Raw genomic sequence first — 17859 nt, forward strand, 5'->3', positions numbered from 1 at the left:
AGCTATCCTGTAAAGTGAGCTACTCTAGTAAACACCCAACCTCGATCGTTTCACAAAATCGCATTAAATTACTTTGAAGTTATAAGAATTTCATGGCACAAAAACAGTATACATCACTTCTATCAGACGGGTTTAGATTTTAGCCAAACAAATTCTGGAATCTACGATATTTGACAGTAAACGATTATTTACATAACCGCTGACAACATAGCCACGCTTTTTTCCCGGTCCCGTTAATTCATGCAGGAAAAATTCGAATTCGGCTCACGTTCCCATGTCCCTGATTCATCGTATCGTTTTTGTCTCTGTAGTATAAAATAAAAACACTATCGAAGACCTTTTCGAAGTAAAATTTACTAGAAACGCACGTACTCTGCATGTTGGTCGGTCACGTCGCGCCCGTCGCCTGTTGAGTCCTCCGTAAGGCTTCTGTAACCATTGTATCCTGGCTCGACTGCATGGATGGGATGTTTCAATTTAGCCTGATCGCTAAAGCCTTCCTCAGTTATTATTGAAGCCCCATCACTATCCTTATCTATTGGTGTTTCCGTTGAAAAAATTGACTTCGTTGAGTCTGCAATCTATTAACATATTCGTTATATCTATTACTAATACATTTTTGGCGTGAAACTTGTAACAAGAAATCTATTGAGACACTCTGTCAGTTCCACTATGCCTGATTAGCTCCACACCAATCTTGCATCCTCTAGTATGTCATCCTTCATTTTCTCAAGATTATGGCGCACATTATACGTTCTTTTTTTCTTTATTTAATGTGTTCATTGAGTGGTATGTCACTGATATTTTCGACAAGATCCACTTAATAATTCCCTTAACACATTTTCGCTGTGCATTTTGCAAAATAACACTTTTAAAAACAGACTCCTCTAAATATAGAACAACGTAGATGTATTCATTACTGCATGTCTATCTATATTTTAGCTGTACAATGGTCAGCCAACGTCCTATCTTTGGCATGACTTGTTCCCCATATTCATTAACTGGCAAGTAATAATTATTGCCACAGACCATTTCCTATTTGGGACAATTAGTAGCTTAGTATGACATACCTTCGCATCACGTTCAGACCGTTCCGAACGTTGATTCTTTTGCATAGATTGGCAATGTTCTATGCTGTGATGTCGGTCGGCGGCTCTCGTAGCTCGAAGTGAAACCTGTATTCGATATAGAAAGGTGACCACAATAAGTAGATCAGATAATGACTGGTATAACATTATGCACATCACGAAAAAGGGCTTTTGCAGTACATATTTGTAAGTACAGTCATGATTCCTCCATTCCATTCTATACGAACAGCAAGGCTGCTCCCGGCACATTGCGGTTAATTCGACCTGAAGCAAGCCCAGACTTACACACCTGGGTTTCATTTAGCTAGGGATTATGGTAATATTAATATTTGCGGTGCACTTTTTTGCACTCAGCCGCGCTACCATAGTATGATTCCCAATATACAGTTGTATGTCGTTTCCATTCGTGGTCAGCTGCCGGATGCGGAGCGTTGTGCGGTCAACCTTCCCCACAGCTTTTCTTCGCTCGAACCGCACGTTCACGTGTCATTACTGATTACGAAGCAATCAGTGTGAATTCTGTAGTTCCACGGGGTCCCGCCTCCCGATCTTCCTACATCCGGAGGACTTTCTGGGCGGAATACGAACGACATCCCCCATAGATTTTCACTTGTAAAAGTGCTGAGCAAAAACCCTATCCAAAGCACGTGAGCGGTGCCCTTCTGCCATCAAAGACTTTAACCTGTCCGTGATCGTTGGATCACACACTCGATTTGGCCGTCTTACCATGGGTGTCCATTAGTCGTCTTGTTGTGTCCAATGTGATTCTGCCTGAGGTGATATGTGACCCCCGCAATATGAGATAAATCGCGTTGTCCGTCACGATGGCACCGAAGCCACCGAGGACGCACTGCGCAGCAGAGGGTTCAGATAACGGACAATCGGGTGCATGATCGACCAATACCAAGACCTAAAAAGCCTTACCGTCTGGGGTTTTAAGGAACTTATGGAGGTTATTCTTGCTTTTTCAAAGAGGCGTTTCCGGGGGGTGCATCGCGTCACCCTGAGTTTCGAGAATCTCCCGGACCCACATTGTAAACTCGGCCCCTATAAAAAAAGCGCCCGTTAGCGCCTGGCAACGTCTTTCCGAAGACAACATGCTCTGCTACCTCCTTCGAGTAAGAAGAAATGATGGCTTCGTTGACTGGTGGCAACAACGTTGAAGTGTTTCCCACGCATGCAACGGCCCAAACTACGGTTAAGCTGCAGGTCTCTGAGAAGTGGCATCTAGCCTCAGCGTCAGTCACACGGAGGCTAACGTAAGCAACAATTTGCCTGCGCTGCCCCTAGCCTGGTTTAGCTGGCGTACGTGTGTGACTTTGTTTCCAAATGCGTTCTCTGCCGAAGGCACAAGAGGTTTTCCCTTGACCTTGAATCGCAGCATTCGACAGGCTCGTCGTGGTTGGCGTCTCAAACAAGCTTTCCGCGTTGACCACGACATCGAGTAGCCATCGTATGAAATCTCATATAAACTCTATAGGAGATTAGACTAAAAAAGCCCTTTGACCTCTCACGCGACGCAGGAGTCAGCAGGGTCCCCACCGCCTGAACCTTCTATCTGGGGAAAGCCCGACGGCCGTGATATTATATCCTAAATGCACCACTTCCTGAGTTGCACTAGTACATTTCTTTGGTTTAAACTGCAAAACAGCGAAGTCAACGGCAGCCAGTGCTTTTTGCAAATGAATCATGTGAGAGTTGAAGTCAAGTGAGTGGAGTACGATGTCGTCGAAGTAAATGAAAGCTAGTATTTGGACCCAAAGACCCAGCGGTTTTGCCTCTCAACCTCTGAAACATCGCGAGTGCGTTGGCAGGACCAAATGGCATATATTTGATTAGGAAAATTCCCTGGCGTAGAGAATGCTCCCTTGCCATCCGGATGCACGCTGGTCTGTCAATATCCGTTGACCAGCTCTAGGGTTCTAAAATGGCGGACGCCGGCGACGGCACCGATCCATGAGGGGAAGCAGGCATGCTGCTCGTTTCGTGATAGATTTCTGCCCGCACTTATCGTCTCATCTTTTTCCTTACTTTTTAGTTACCTCAAAGTATCACGGGCTAAACAAGACCGGTATTGATGAATCTGCTCGGCTCCCTGAAGAGATAACCGGATCTCCCTCCATTTGTTGATGCTATCTCTGTGGATCTACTCGTGACTCCTTTTATTTTCCCAGAGTAAGCAAAATCGGTATAACTAAGTCTGTCCGGTTCGGGATGTTTTGAGCAAGATCGGTATGGATAAGCCTGCACAGCTCCTTAAACAGGTGGCTCTATTAGCCCACGCGAAACTGAAAAAGTGAAGAACCTCCTTTGTTGATAGGCTCGCTATATTTGCTTAGGACGACGTAACTTCTTACCCTCTTGGTAGGATACTTTCATTTCTTGCCCTCCTGACAGGGTAATATAATCTCTTACCCTCTTAATGGGGTAACTGCCTTTTTTTATAAACTGAAATTGTCAAAAGTGCCTTGCCCAGGATCCGATCCTGTGTGACGCTCTCGGCGCTGAAGAACAGCTTCTCTAGCCTGTCGTCAAGCGCGACCAAAACCGTCAAAAAGCGCTGGAACTCATACAGAAAGACTGAGCCCATCTTCGTCTTGCAATATATGGCGAGCGTAGCGTATCTATTAACCGTAAATGGATCGCAATAAGGCACAAATGGATCATCAGTGGTCCAGTTATAGTATTAGTGCAGCTTAGACTCCGATGACATATACATATGTATGCAAGGTGAGGGTAAGGGAATTCGCTGACCCTTTAAAGCACCATAAACTCAAGTGGATATTATCGGTGGTCAGTTTCACTAAAAACGCAATAACACGTATAAGGCGCTAATGGCAAAGTAGTCAGAATGAAACTCCGAAGTTATTTGTAGGATCCGATGAAAAAAGAGACTTAGTGTAGAGAGCCATCTACTATGATCTAAGCGACGCTGAAGTCAAAAACGCCCATTTAGGACGCTACTTCTCATTGAGTGTGCCATTCTTTAGAAGCCGCGCTAAATAGCCAGAAAAATCAAACCAAGAGGGTCGCTACCGTTTAACAGAGTTAAGAGGAGTATTAACATCGCATAACAAAAAAGCCAGCAAATAGCGTACGTTCGCTTCAGTCCCCTGATCTGGGAGCATTCTACTGAACTCATCTAAGAGAACCTCAAGGTAAGTCAGTTGTGTAGACTGAACAGGTTTTAGTCTGCTCTTCTCGTTTTTTTTTGCCGTAACCGCTACATGTATTTGCCAATGGATGCGTCGCAATTTGTCGAGGATGTAAAACACTAGTTTGGTTTGATAATTCTAGTCGAATTAATCCTACAACGGAACAAACCGGTGGCTGAGGTAAACCCGTAATCTTTTGCCACTGGTGCTTTGGTGGGAATAAGATGAAACGAACCACAACGAGTACATCGACATGCGGCAGTCCATCATGCTGTATGTTCTAATAACTTGTACCATGAGCTAACTGCAAGTTGCATACATGTCCGACACAAAAGCCTCTACAGATGATGTTCTGTAGGCTCATGTTATAGGACGCCTTCCTTGAGTCGAATCGTGCAAAAAAGAGTCGATACAAGTGTGGACACTATAAAATACATGTAAGCCCAAGTGATATTTGGAATCAGCATATGACACCAAATATAAGAACTTTCTTAACACAATAATAACCACGCTAGGTAACATAAGCATGAGTTCATTCCCCAAAGCACGCGCGTTAAACTGAAAGTCAGAAATTAAACTTTAACATACATTATCCATATACATATTCCAGTGACTGTAGATACCAGCTAGAGCCCGTGGCACGGCAAAACCTTTTGCCCCCAAGGAAAGGTGTATTCGGGAAAAAGTTCACCTTTAGACTGGTTACTGCCGTTGATTAATTACACAGACAATATCCCCATCATCTACTAGCACTCGAGCGTCTCCTTTTTCAACCGCTATCGGATCCCCTTCAAAATGTCCGATGGCTCGTAAAACCTCGGATGAGGACAGCTCTAAGTGAAATGCTTCATCGTTCACATTCCCGAGCATCACCCTTAACGATGTGCAAAGCTCGCTTGGGACTTGCTCAAATTGAGGTGCCCCTCCGATCAACTCCTACGATGCGAATTTCGTTACTATTACTCTATGATAAAAAGTAAAATAATGAAAAGTACATTTTGCCGTTTCGTTAGTTAAGCTAATATGTCGTTAGTAAAGCTGATGCCTTCGGGTAGCCTAACTATTAAACATGAGTTTACTTCAGCATGAATAGCACATAGGAGCGCTTCTGTTCCATTGAGTCGATTTCTACTCGAAAAGATCATACCATTTGAATATTTCTGTCTTATCCCATACGATAATTGTAAACATTTTAAACTCGTTGAATTTCTCCAGCTTTCGTACATAAAACCGTATTGCGAAAGTCATGAGTGTATCAGACGTGAAAAGTAAATATTTGAGTATACTTTGGAAATACATAAGTCTGCTTTTGCCACCTTCCTAAGTTTTCAGATCTTACTCCATTGATAACTATAGTAATAATCAATTTATTCAGTTATACATAGAAACAGCATATACATAGAAGCGTTAACACTTACTCGATCCATAATGGCGATTCTGTCCGTCTGTTCTCGGTCACATTCAACACCGTCCTCAATAGCTGCCTCCTTGAATCCTTTTGCCGAGGCAGAAACGATAGCCCACAGAAAGGTGTTAAATACTGTATAATGTTCTAATAGATATTTTTCTAGATCGAACATCCTGAGTGCTCAAGTCTATTTCATCTATCTATATCAAGAAGTAATATAGATATTTATCATTTGCAGTATATTGTTCTCGTTTTTACCACATCGTTTCATTCTATGGCATTTAATAGACATCTCCCACTTCAAAAGTTATCTATTTTTCTTACACAGTATTGTACGAAGACTATTATAATAATGAAAGGGTTTGTTCGGGATCTTTCCTAATATCGTGTACGAAAGCCAGCGTCAAGTTACCGCAATATGATCGTACTTTTGAACTGTTAATGCGGAGCCTTATGACACGAATGAATATCAGCTCTAGGTTAACAATTTTCCAGACCCTGTTAGTAAGGCTGCCTCAATTTACTTGGTATCACTACCACAAATATCTATTAGCCCTTTAATCTACCAACAAATAAAATAACAAGCAGATCATTCTTAAAACGAAAAGTCTTTGAAGCTACAGCCACCAGGACTGATAGTTTTTTTTTTTTTGTTTCGTCTAAAATTTGCTCTCTATATAGTGTAGGCTCCTATTAGTTTCCACTCCATTTAGGGTTTGTGAAGGATACTCTATTTGATGAACATGCACATCAGAACTATTTATAAAAACAGATAATCTTACTGTTTGTTGAAGTTTTTATTAGTTTTCCCGAGCCCATAGGGGTTACGTCCGTTGTTTCGGTTTGTGCCTTTATTGAAGAACTCAATTGGTGAGGCATGGCTGTAGCCAGGCATTCCGTCGATAGTTCTTGGCACCCCGGAGCTTCTTGTTGACTGGGGGAGTCACAAAGCATATGGCGTACTTACAGGTAGGTTAGCCTGCATTAGCTGATATCCGCTGACTGACATTATGAAGTATGCTATTCTAATCATTTGAAACTTCATATATGGCTTCATTCACTATCATTATCATTTATGTAATCGAGACTCGTTAAAAAGAGACCGCACTTGTACAGTGGTAAATTTCGTTTACAGCGGTAAATTGCTTCGTTTTATGCAAAAAAAAAAAACTTAACCCTAAGATTCGGCTTGTCCTGGTCAAGGGATAAGCGATCAACATCGAATCGTTATATTACTACCTCTTGGCAATTGCCGATTATCTATATTTATTTTTGTCTTTTTTTCGAATATGCGTCTTATACAGCTGAACAAGCAAATGGTTGCTTTCATTTTGTATTCGTAATATAGTGGCTAGGTTTCGTGAATTTCGTTTTGTAAAAAGACTTTGTTAAATTTTCCTATTCTAATTTAAGGTAGATAGGATAAGATTGACGTTCTAATAACTACGCTTTCTAAGACCAGAAGGTCCAAGCTAAATTATCGACATTTGCCCATTTGGGAACCCAACTAATAAACGATCGCAACGAGACCTTAAGTATAATATGTAGTGATTGTTCGCGGTGTACTCGATTTGAGGAGTCCACTATATAGATATATAGAGCGCACTCCAAAGCAGTAACTACTAACTGCGAAACACAGACAAAAAGTCGAAATGAATGTAAGACACTTCAATTTGGCCGTTATCGAAACAAAAAAAAACCTATCTATGATCTTGTGAAATATAGTCGCAGCTACCTGTAATGCTTTTCACACGCTAGTTAGGCCGCGGGTAAGAAGATAGATAGTTACGCAAGATGCAGATATAATTATGGAAAAAGCAAACAGGAATATATATGGATAAATCGATTATATACATTCACGCAATGAACTTTCAAATAACTTGACCACTAACATATGATCGCACTTTGGGAGAAAGCACGTAATACGTTCATTGTCTCTTTTAAAAAAGCAGAGAAGACGAAGCATGATTAACTTAGATCTACCGCAGTACGGTATAAACCATGCGCAGTATCCTTACTTACTTAAATTACCGTTCATATACCAACCTGGCAGACTTCGGAGCGCCACTTGTATCTAGTAACGAATTTTCATCGTATATAATAGGATCCATTTTTTCGCTGGTTGCGTTCGTGGAAATGTCGCAGTGATATTGTTCTCGTCCTTCAGTGACAATGTACTTGTTAGTGGATGAAGCTCCGTTAATTGTAGCATTTTGCATGGCATAGGGCTCAGGAAGTCGTTCTAATTGTTGAGTAGGCATTTTTTTTGCCCCCAGTGTCATATTTTGCCAGTGGTCATTTGCAGGCAACGCTATGATGTCGTTATTAGTACTACTGTGGTGGCCTGCTTCTTGCCTAATCTTCATCGTAAAATTTTCGGATTGAAGCTGCTGTTGGACGCCACTACCGATGAACACCTCCGTGCCGCCCTGATTACTCTCGAGCGTTCCTGTCGTCGACGAGAATCCAGCGTTTAGAATTGGGTGGGTCGTGAAAGCGTTGAGGCGATCCCTGTCACCTTCGATCGAGTTTTTCGGCAGCAATGACTGCCAGCCCTCGTACCTACTTATCGTATGTACATCTTTAGATTGGCAGCCCTGACCGGTGCAGTAAACGGCAGAACCGTCTTGCACTTCCATTTTAACATTCTCCCTGCCGTACAGATAGTACGCGTGATCTGAGCTCTGGGATGTAGTTAGCGCATGTATGTTACTGCCGTAGATTTGCGAACCGCTGAAAGATGGCCACCAATGCGTGCGGTTGTAAACGGGACCACCAATGTCACAACCATGACCTAAACGCAACACAGTCTTATTGTTTCGGATCACTTTTTCTAACCAAATTAATCCAAAGCGTAAAATAAAAGTGAAATTTCCCGCTGAGCAGATATAAAAAGCTGACGATTAATAGAGCTAACCTCAGGAGGACAGTTTAGACACCTATAGGTCGTTCGCGTTCTGTATTATGTAATATCAGTATGGTCGGAAATAATGCATTCAAAGATAAAGTTCTTCCAGAAGAAATTTAGTGCAAACGCTTCTCACCCACTTCTAAATGAGCAATCATGTCGTATCTACTGTCCGCTTGATATCCGCACATTTCGCATTGTAATAAGTAGCGATTCCATCCATTGGCTGATTGACCTACGAACTCGTTGTTCCACGACTGAGATGAACTGCAGATCAATGGGCCAGACAATTTTGGCAAGGTTGACGCTGCGTATTGACTCTGGTTCATATATTCCTGACCTGAATATGTCCCCATATTCCGTATGGATGTGCTGTTTAAATGAAGTGGCAAATTATTATATTTAACCAGCTCTAGGGAGTCGTGCATCGATGCCCCTCCGCTGTAGCCTAATGTCAGGGGGCCATAGCATCGTTCAACTAACTGGGAAGAATTTGCATACTGAGACATCGGCAGCGTCTGATTTAGTTTAGGGAATTTAACGTTTTCCGTGACAGGACTCATAGTCGTCAGGGGTGGTGCATTAGGGTTTACTCCCCCCACATTTGCATCATTGCTGTACGTCTTATGAGAGATCTGTTCGTTCGTTTGGACAGTTCGAACCGCCGGCCTCGGATGTTGCCCCAACAGCGAAGCCGGTTGTGTAATCCCATGAGGTACTTGGGTAGCATTTAAAAAGTCGTTGTTAAAGATACTTGTGACGCTTGGTAGCCGGGGTTGGGTGTGTGGCCGCCGAGGCTTTTGATGTTTTAAAGGTTTGCATCGGGGCGGATTTCGGTGTATGTTATGTACTTTGCGTAAATGTATGGTGACGCCTTTCTGCGACAACGATGAAAAATTGCATAGCTCACAGGGAAAGAGTGGCTGCGTTTGTGGAGTCCAACAGGACACCGTCGGACGGCCTTTCTCGTCTTCCATAAAATGGGTTTCAACTTTTGTCCAAGGTATCGCCGTCCGCCGCAACAACACAAACTATAACAAGGAAGTAGAAAAAAACATGTTAAATAACTGGCCTTTATGCAGAAGTATCTTCAGCCCTGAGGAAAATAGTCTGTATTAAATTCATCAGGTTGGATTTACAGACGCTAGTAGATATTTGATTGCATTACAGATTAAATTAATAGGATGTAATATCCCTTTACGAGCCTCATACCTTTAGTAAAGTTACTATTATTTTATAAGCGAGTTAGCTTCATTCCTTTCTCGTCACTTAGGATCTTCAAGTGAGGCGGTACTTGATTGAATTCAGGTGTTTGTCTGACGTTTTAAGCTCTTATCTGATAAACAATATAACCTCAGACAGTATAAGCAATGGACTATGAGAATCATTTGCAAGTTACTCTATCCGATCTAGCAGTTATACTCTACAAACTCGTCTATCTTTGGAGAGATATGAGAAATCAATTAGGATCAATGTGTATTATATACGCTGCCAAGAAAACACTTACCTTGGCAAAATCTGTGTTCATGCACTTCTGTGTCCCACAAGAAAAACATCGGCAATTGCGGATATTTCTTTGGTTTTTGCTTATTCATAAATTGTCAAAATTCTTATAGTTACATTTTGGTCTACCCATTTCACGGAGAGTTTTTTAGGCGACGCTAAGTCAACCGCAGATTAGCAGCTATTGTAAATATAACGGCTGCCTTCGGTGTCAAGGAGAACTTTTTCGCGTATCAGGCAGTTCTGAGCCTACAAATATCCTACAGAAAGCTTACGACACTTTACCCTAAGCTATGATTACATAATTGAATCTATTTTAAAAGTGCAAGAACCAGCACTTATTCTTCCACTCCACTATTTGAAGGCCTTTTTTTTATCATTGGAGTTCTACATCGTTTGCTGTTTCTTCCCACACGTTAAATATTGACTCTGCGGTCTTCCGTGATGTTGTCCCGAAAAAATATTGTTTGCCTTAAAAAGCTGCCAAAAGCAATGCTTGTGCTTTAATTTTTGTTTTTTTTTTTTTTTGTAGTATTCGACACTGTCAATTTCGTCTCGATACCACTGTTATTTGGGGCTTTTTGCCTAATCCAATTTGCACTCTACAGCATTTCCTTGCGATAGCTAAATTCTCGAGGGTCATTTTCTAAACAAAATCAAAGTTTCAAAGACAGGTATGTCTGCCATTTAATGCAATAAGCAGCTAAGATTTCAACGCCTTATGATCACATATCTCATATTCGACATAAGAAACATGGTTGCCTACGTCAGTCATACATCAGCTGGAATAGATTGACGTTTTTACTGCCGGGCGCATATATGTATGACTTAAAAAGGGTTCAGAGTAACTAGACGAAACGATCGTGTCGTGAGTTGTGATCTTCGAGGCTCTACGTTCAGTCACTGTCACAGTGGCAAAACAAATAAAGTTAGTGTAGTTATTCTCTGTAAACAAATAACAGCTTTATCTATCTATAAACACATCTCGCTTTATTACTCTAGAAAATAGCTGGACGGTAGCTGAATGTCGGTTTTTTTTCCCTGCAAATATTCGAGACGGTAGTAAAACTAAATATATAACTGTTTGATATGTATAGCTCGTTTTGTTCTTTGTTTCGTTTCAATGTCGTATATATATATATATATATATATATAATCACTGGAGGAAATGCAATAGAAAAAGAGGTGATGCGAAAAGTTGACTACGGTCGCCTATAGACTCGGCTGCATTGTTGACAAATGCTTCATCGCAGGAAGAGATACAACGCAAACGTTTAAAACCACAACGATGCACTCTATTATGCCAAAACAGAACGATTATAGATGCACTACATTTATCTAGATAGCGAAGAGAAGCACGCGCGGCAATTTTGCACGCTCTAAATTTGGCTATTACGCCGCTCCCTAACGTGATCGAGCGACGGCGTCTAAGTAGGCGTTTAGAGATGATGGGAATGATTCTGCAGTGATACGACATGTGAAAATCATGTTAAACTACATCTAGTTCTGGGCCAGTAATCTATCGCTACCTTGACGTAGCGGATCAAAACTAAGAGTGATCATTTCTTACCTTCAGGTCAAGCGAAGCCAAAGTAACCTATTAATTGGCATATGGAATTGGTTGCAAGTGTTGTATTTATTACAAAGATACGTTTGTAGCGGCACACAAACATTTACACAGCGTACGCACTAATCTTCGAAGACTAACAAGTTTGCGTCGGGGAATCGACGAGCCCGCCACGGGCCCGGGAAGATGTTAACAACAAGCACCCAGTAATAGAGTGAAGATGGAAAACAAGAACCCAAGTATTCACACCGTTCTCTATACTATCATCAATAACAGTTTCGATAAATTTTCTTCGACTCGTACTATCCAAATGATGCTGGCCAAATGATTCTGATAGGCCGGAGCCCTGGCGACACGTATCTGCAAATGGCATGTCGACATTCGAGTCGAGCAGCATCAGATCGATTACGTTGATCGCTGCTGATTCACTTGAAAAGTTTAGTGTTACATCTGTGTTCAGGCGTCATGGTTCGGATAGAACTATTAGATATTTTCATGGTAGTGAAAGCTAAATTCTATTTAGCAACGGAAAGACAAATCATGGCGGGTTGCGATCACTCGATATGAGCGCTAATATAGTTTTCGAAATTGTTCAAACGGCCCTTGCTCATCGTCATCTAGTCCGCCCCCCGACGCTGAACCGAAGCTATCAACTAGTTTCGTCTTCTGATTACTATCGGCTCGCCCTAGACGATCTCGAGCTAATGAACATTTCAATTTGGAATTTCCTCTATTCCTTTCAGGTAGGGCGGCGTCTAACAGTTCAGTGCTCATCTAAAGCTAGCGGAAACGTTATAACCGAATGGTTTGAATTCATTGTACTATTATATACTATATAATTGCTTATTTATTGATAATGATTCGTCTAGGGAAGTCCGTTGTTTATGGTTTGGTACCGTTATGTCGCCACTAGCTTCTGGCTCCGTGGCGGTACCGATGTTGTGCATAACGTTATATAAGGAAAACCCGTAAACCTCCGAGTTGTTGGGGGAGTAACGTAATGCCCAGCTTTCATAACGCGCTGGGACAACGTTGGGTGGAGTAGAAGTTCCATGCTTTAAGTTATTGTCATTGGACAAGTTGAGGTAAACGTGGGTCGACTATAGCGTAGCAGCTTAGCCAACCGGCAGGAAAAAATGACTCCGAATGAAAAAAAGCCAGCTTTATAGTGAACGCAATTCTATCCAGTTGACTCTTTTGCTGATTGCAAAACGTCTACCTATCTAAATCTCAAATCACCATTGCCCACTCGGGATATTTACGTAGATAATGCCTTGAGGCATTATTTGCTGTACTATCATTCAGCTTGTCAATCCGAGGACAAAGCTGGCATATGGTTCCAGTAAGCCCAGCAGCTATCCATATCAGATGTTTTTGCGAATTACATTTTTAGCGCGTGTAGAACGCACATGAGTGCACACTGTTCTAGTTAATTGCTGATCTGCCTAGCATTATCCTTTTTTTTTTTTTTTTCAAAATCTTCGTTACTACCAGTCTTCCCGTTTGTTTCAGCCGGGTGACTGCAAGGAAAAGTGTAATAAAAACTGTAAGGAAAATAATCTGAGCTGAATGAGCTGCTCATCGACGCACGCACGCAGACGCCCACCACGTGCAAACTGATACTCACTTATTTCAGTGCACTTTGGCGGAAACTTTATAGCCTGCGACTACGAAATAGCATTTCCTTGCATGGATTTGTTGGCATTTACCTCGGAACATATCGGTTGGAAGGCGGCCTTATCTCTTTGTCAAGTAAATCTCGGCCATTTCCTTGCCGAAATCATGTTATGCTAGCACAAATATGCCTATATCCGAATGCTTTGTTAGCAGTAACGGTAGCACTCATTTTGTTCGATAGAAGTCTTCTAGACACTCGTTATCTCTTTGTAGTTATGTCGTTTCTGCGACACAGCCAGCCACAAATCCATAATAAATAACCAAATAGATTCTGATTCTACATTGCACGCTTCATATACGTAGGACATCTTTTTTCTTTGGAGAGCTTGTCGAGTATCAAGAACTACGGGGGCTCAAGGCACTAAACTGGTAGTAATTATGACCACAATATACCTGGCGATTTGTTCTAGATGCCCATACGACATATTAGATAGCAAAGATTCAATCAGATGGTGCTCCATCACGTATTAGGAACGAAGGAGGAAGCTAAATTCTGTTTGAATAGTTTCGCTCAGCTTTATGTTGTCTGACATGATGCGCTCGTTTACGGTTCTGCACTTCGAATCTATTATGTCCAACACACTACTATAGCTAATGTATAATAATGTTTCCAAATATAAACAGAACCTTTGAGTTTAAGGCTGGCCGCAGAGCTTTCAATTACTGTGATCAAACTCTATCCTGTAGGCCTTGTTACGACGCTACTGATTGTAGATAGAAGTTAGCTATGATAGGATAAAGACTAAATACAAACGACTGTGTAGTCGAACATAACTAAGCATGCTTGATGCCCTTTAAAATGGGTACGAATTGTATGAAAAGATAAAGAGTACTCGAAATTACTAAACGATATTACCACTATTCAGAAGAATAATCGTATTTTTGTCAAGCCTGTTCAAAGTGGCTCGTGTGCCATTTTTTGTAAAGCTGCCAACAGTATCATCATTGTTTCGTTTCGATGAGTATCTAGAAAGACTGCCAATTGATTGATTAATCCAGCCTTAATACTAGTTGTTTGAGGAAAGTTCTCTACGGAACTTTCCTCAAGCGTAAAGTCGTCCATCATCGCAGTGCTATCACCCTTCTGCAATCGAATAGCTCGTTTGCGCCAATTATTGTACATCACAGCTTTACGCTCGGCTTACGGCATCACAGCTAAACGCACGGCCTAGTAAAAACAATTGGAAAAATCACAATGGGTTGTGCTGGCCATTGGGCATAGCTTCACTGCCCACTTAACCACGAGTCCGGTTGTTGTAAACCATTTAATTAAGTAAATACAAGCTTGTGTTTAGATGGTAAATCAGACATTTAGAAATCGAACTATTATGCATAGTTAAGATTTCAATCAAATGTAAGGGATCTGCTCTGAGTAGATGCTGATTTATTATTTGTTTATTCTGCATTTATACTCCTGATAATTTGGTACAGGGGGGAAATACAAAATGTCTATCTATACATTTTCACATTGTGCTTTTTTATACTGCTTTGTAGGTTTTAGGTACTGTGAAAAAGTTTAGGACAACGTTTAAAAGTATTAAGTAAAGCCCGACATATTTCGGATATGCTTAGACGTAAGATTCAGGAAACGTGCCTGATGTTTGCTATTTGTCCTATCCTCGGCTAGGTCATCACAAAAGGGACACATGTCGTATGTTCTGTGCTAAAGTATTAGCTGAATCACATTTTGCTTACAAAGTTATTAAGTAGAAACCGTTGACCGATTAACAAATATCCAATTAACTATTTGTATTGAGGTGATGAAATTACGTTTTTTCCATTTAGTTCGATGTGATCGTAGTAAAGAATAATAACAGTACATTCTGATCTGTCGATGCGGGGCCTTATGGAGAGAAGCTGGTGCTTCGGCATTGTATGGGCATCACGGTTCTAGTAGCTGCGCTTCATCGAATTCAGTCTAAAATGTTGATGATTACGACTGTGATGCCCTTGTAAATTGTTATAGCTGGTAAGCTTAGGCTCAGGGCACAGAGGACATTAATAGGTAAAGCATGTTAATTGATAGGAATGAGTAAGCCTCTGTCTACATGGCAGTCTCACAGAGAATATGATGAAATCCTCAGGTAACGAAAATTTGCAAAACCTAAAGTATTTACATCTAAAGCGCATTTAAGTTAATATCTGGTTCTTGTAACGTGCAGCTTCTGATAATATATTTAAATTATACGACATACTAAGGGAATAAAAATTGAAATTGAAAGAAATTATAGAGAAACTACTGTTATAACTAGGAGAAGGAATCAAAGCTTAAGAGAACACGTTAAGATAAACATGTAAATTTTACGTGAGGTTCACCTATTACTCGACGTGAAAAATAGACGTATTAGAAAGTTTCGACACCATTTTATAGATAACGTGATGTATATAGTACGATGCTTGCGTATCCCTATAGGAGTTGTCTGTTTCGAGTGCTACAGCTGGTATCGCCATCGGGCGTTCCATCAAAACGAACCGTGAGTCTATTTGAATTTAGACCACAACGGTGACGCTAGGATTAGCCAGCAGATACGTCACCCACTAAGCGAAGGCATCCCGATGGGTTCTAGAATCACGTTACTGGTTATCCCGTGTAGTGTGATTTGATTTCAACTAAATATCTGCGATGGCATATGCCCTACTCAACAATGAAAAACTAAATGGTGTTAGTACTAAAATATCAATAGGCGAGGATTGAATTTATTATTTGGCACCATTTACCATGACGAGCTGGCGAAAAAGAAAATAGTTTTAAACTTAATAATCATGGACAACAACTTGCCGTTCGACGACTTACCTGAAGCGCAATGCAAGTCATACTCGAGGGCTTCTTCTTCCATAGCGAAACATATAATTTCTTAGACCTTTCTTTGATTTGCAGATTATTGCTTCATTGCTGTTACCCAATGTCTTATTGACGAACAACGAAATGTGGGGTTTGATGGCATTAACAATGTGCTGCCTGTATAGCAGATGTCAAATTATGTGTGCCTCTAATGCACTGACTGATTGAATACAAGTCAAAAGCCTCTAGATATCCTCACTTCGCGAAGTTCTTATATGTACGTTAATATCTGCACCAGTACAATGCTAAGTTCACAAAAGATACAGAAGAATAAGCGCGCACTGCCGACCAATGAATAATTTCGATTGAATTGTAAATTATACACTTCTATAGTTATGGTGAGGTATGAGCGACGCAGAATTACTTCTAATCAACAAAAATTATTTGATGTTGTTAGTTAGCTGTTTAGTTGCTGCGTCGGGATTAAACCCCTTAACACAAATACCCAAATTAAAGAAACACTTTTTAATTTCATATAATATTATTTACCATCTAAAAATTATTAGCGGTGGTTTTTCCCCTCTCTTAAATAAATTGTACAAACGAGAACTTTCATGAAATGATATTATATTTAGCGTGAGTCACCGCTGCTATGGTGAGGACACTTGTACAGTCTCTGTTGTCAACCGCTCGTTGTACTATGCTACCTTAGGAATTGATCCAAGTCGCAAATTAGACTTAAAAGTAAAACGATACTGTATTAAACTAATTGTTTGGAGTTTTACATTCGATACCATTTTGGTGTGCGTCAGACGCGTAGCTCGAACAGAGAAACGAGGTGTGTCTACGTTTGGAATCAAATCTAGATCACCCCGCGTCGCTCCATCACGGGAAATAATATAGCTCTGCCAGTTTATGTAGAGCATTGAGCATTGTAGGGCATGAAGTATTGTTAAATACTTCAAAAAAAGAGCATTAAAAAGAGGTTACGAATAAATAGGAGCAGCGACGACGCAGCCGCCGTCAGTGCGTACGTCTACATGCATGCAGGTGCTTGGATGAAGAGGAAAAATTGATGCGAAAAGATTTTCTCGTGAACCTTATTTCTGCTAGTGTTACAGCTGATCCGCAGGTGGAAATTGGCGCTACATACTCTGGCATTATGTCCATGTTAACCCCTTTTGGAAGGACTATACGCGTCAGATCCAACTTTCCGTGTCAGTCAAGAAAAACGCCATATGGAAAAAAATTAGGACCCCCTACTTAATTTAAGCAGGCATAATTGTTGCTATAGACTAAGGTCCAGTGATCGAATGGTAGAGCTTTAGAATGATCTAGAGTACTCGGTGTGATACGTATAACAAGATCGAACGGTCCAGCGGGACCTTAGACGTTAGCAGGCGCTACCATTAATTATTGCCATTAATTAACTTTCAGGACCGGCAAGGTCATGTTAATTCTTGACAGTATTGCGGTTAATAAGAGCTCGCTTACGCAATTGATCGCCAACATATGTCACTCTCCGCTTGATATTTTTATACAACCGCATAAAAACCCCTATAAATATGACTGTTCGTATTTTCAACGACCTTCGCATGGCGATATTAGGGAATCAAATTTGTCCTGATCTACAGAAGCGAGCTTTCCCCACTGACACGGTACATAGATCGTCGACGATAGGCAGAACGAGCACTATAAGGGTACGTGAGTAATGCTGATGGCCTGATAGACCGCGTGCGCCTAGAAGGTCAATCAGGCAAGCAACAATAGA

General features: G+C 41.1%; 1 protein-coding gene across 1 annotated transcript in view; it reads right to left on the reverse strand.

Annotated features, from left to right (window-relative positions):
- The window catches only part of LOC111251343 (uncharacterized), a 46396-nt gene extending 28580 nt beyond the window's left edge, over positions 1–17816 (reverse strand). The window contains exons 1-7 of the mRNA XM_086989642.1: positions 16101–17816; positions 8696–9590; positions 7698–8445; positions 6434–6585; positions 5662–5738; positions 1071–1175; positions 373–581 (exon numbers count right to left, since the gene is read on the reverse strand). Coding sequence (XP_086845768.1) covers positions 373–581; positions 1071–1175; positions 5662–5738; positions 6434–6585; positions 7698–8445; positions 8696–9590; positions 16101–16121 — 2207 coding nt within the window. The 5' untranslated portion in view covers positions 16122–17816. The remainder of the gene's footprint in view (positions 1–372; positions 582–1070; positions 1176–5661; positions 5739–6433; positions 6586–7697; positions 8446–8695; positions 9591–16100) is intronic.
- Between the last annotated feature and the right edge of the window lie 43 nt (positions 17817–17859).

Source organism: Varroa destructor, unplaced genomic scaffold (assembly GCF_002443255.2).
Source record: "Varroa destructor unplaced genomic scaffold, Vdes_3.0 BEIS01000005.1, whole genome shotgun sequence".
In the NCBI taxonomy this organism is placed as follows: Eukaryota; Metazoa; Arthropoda; class Arachnida; order Mesostigmata; family Varroidae; genus Varroa; species Varroa destructor.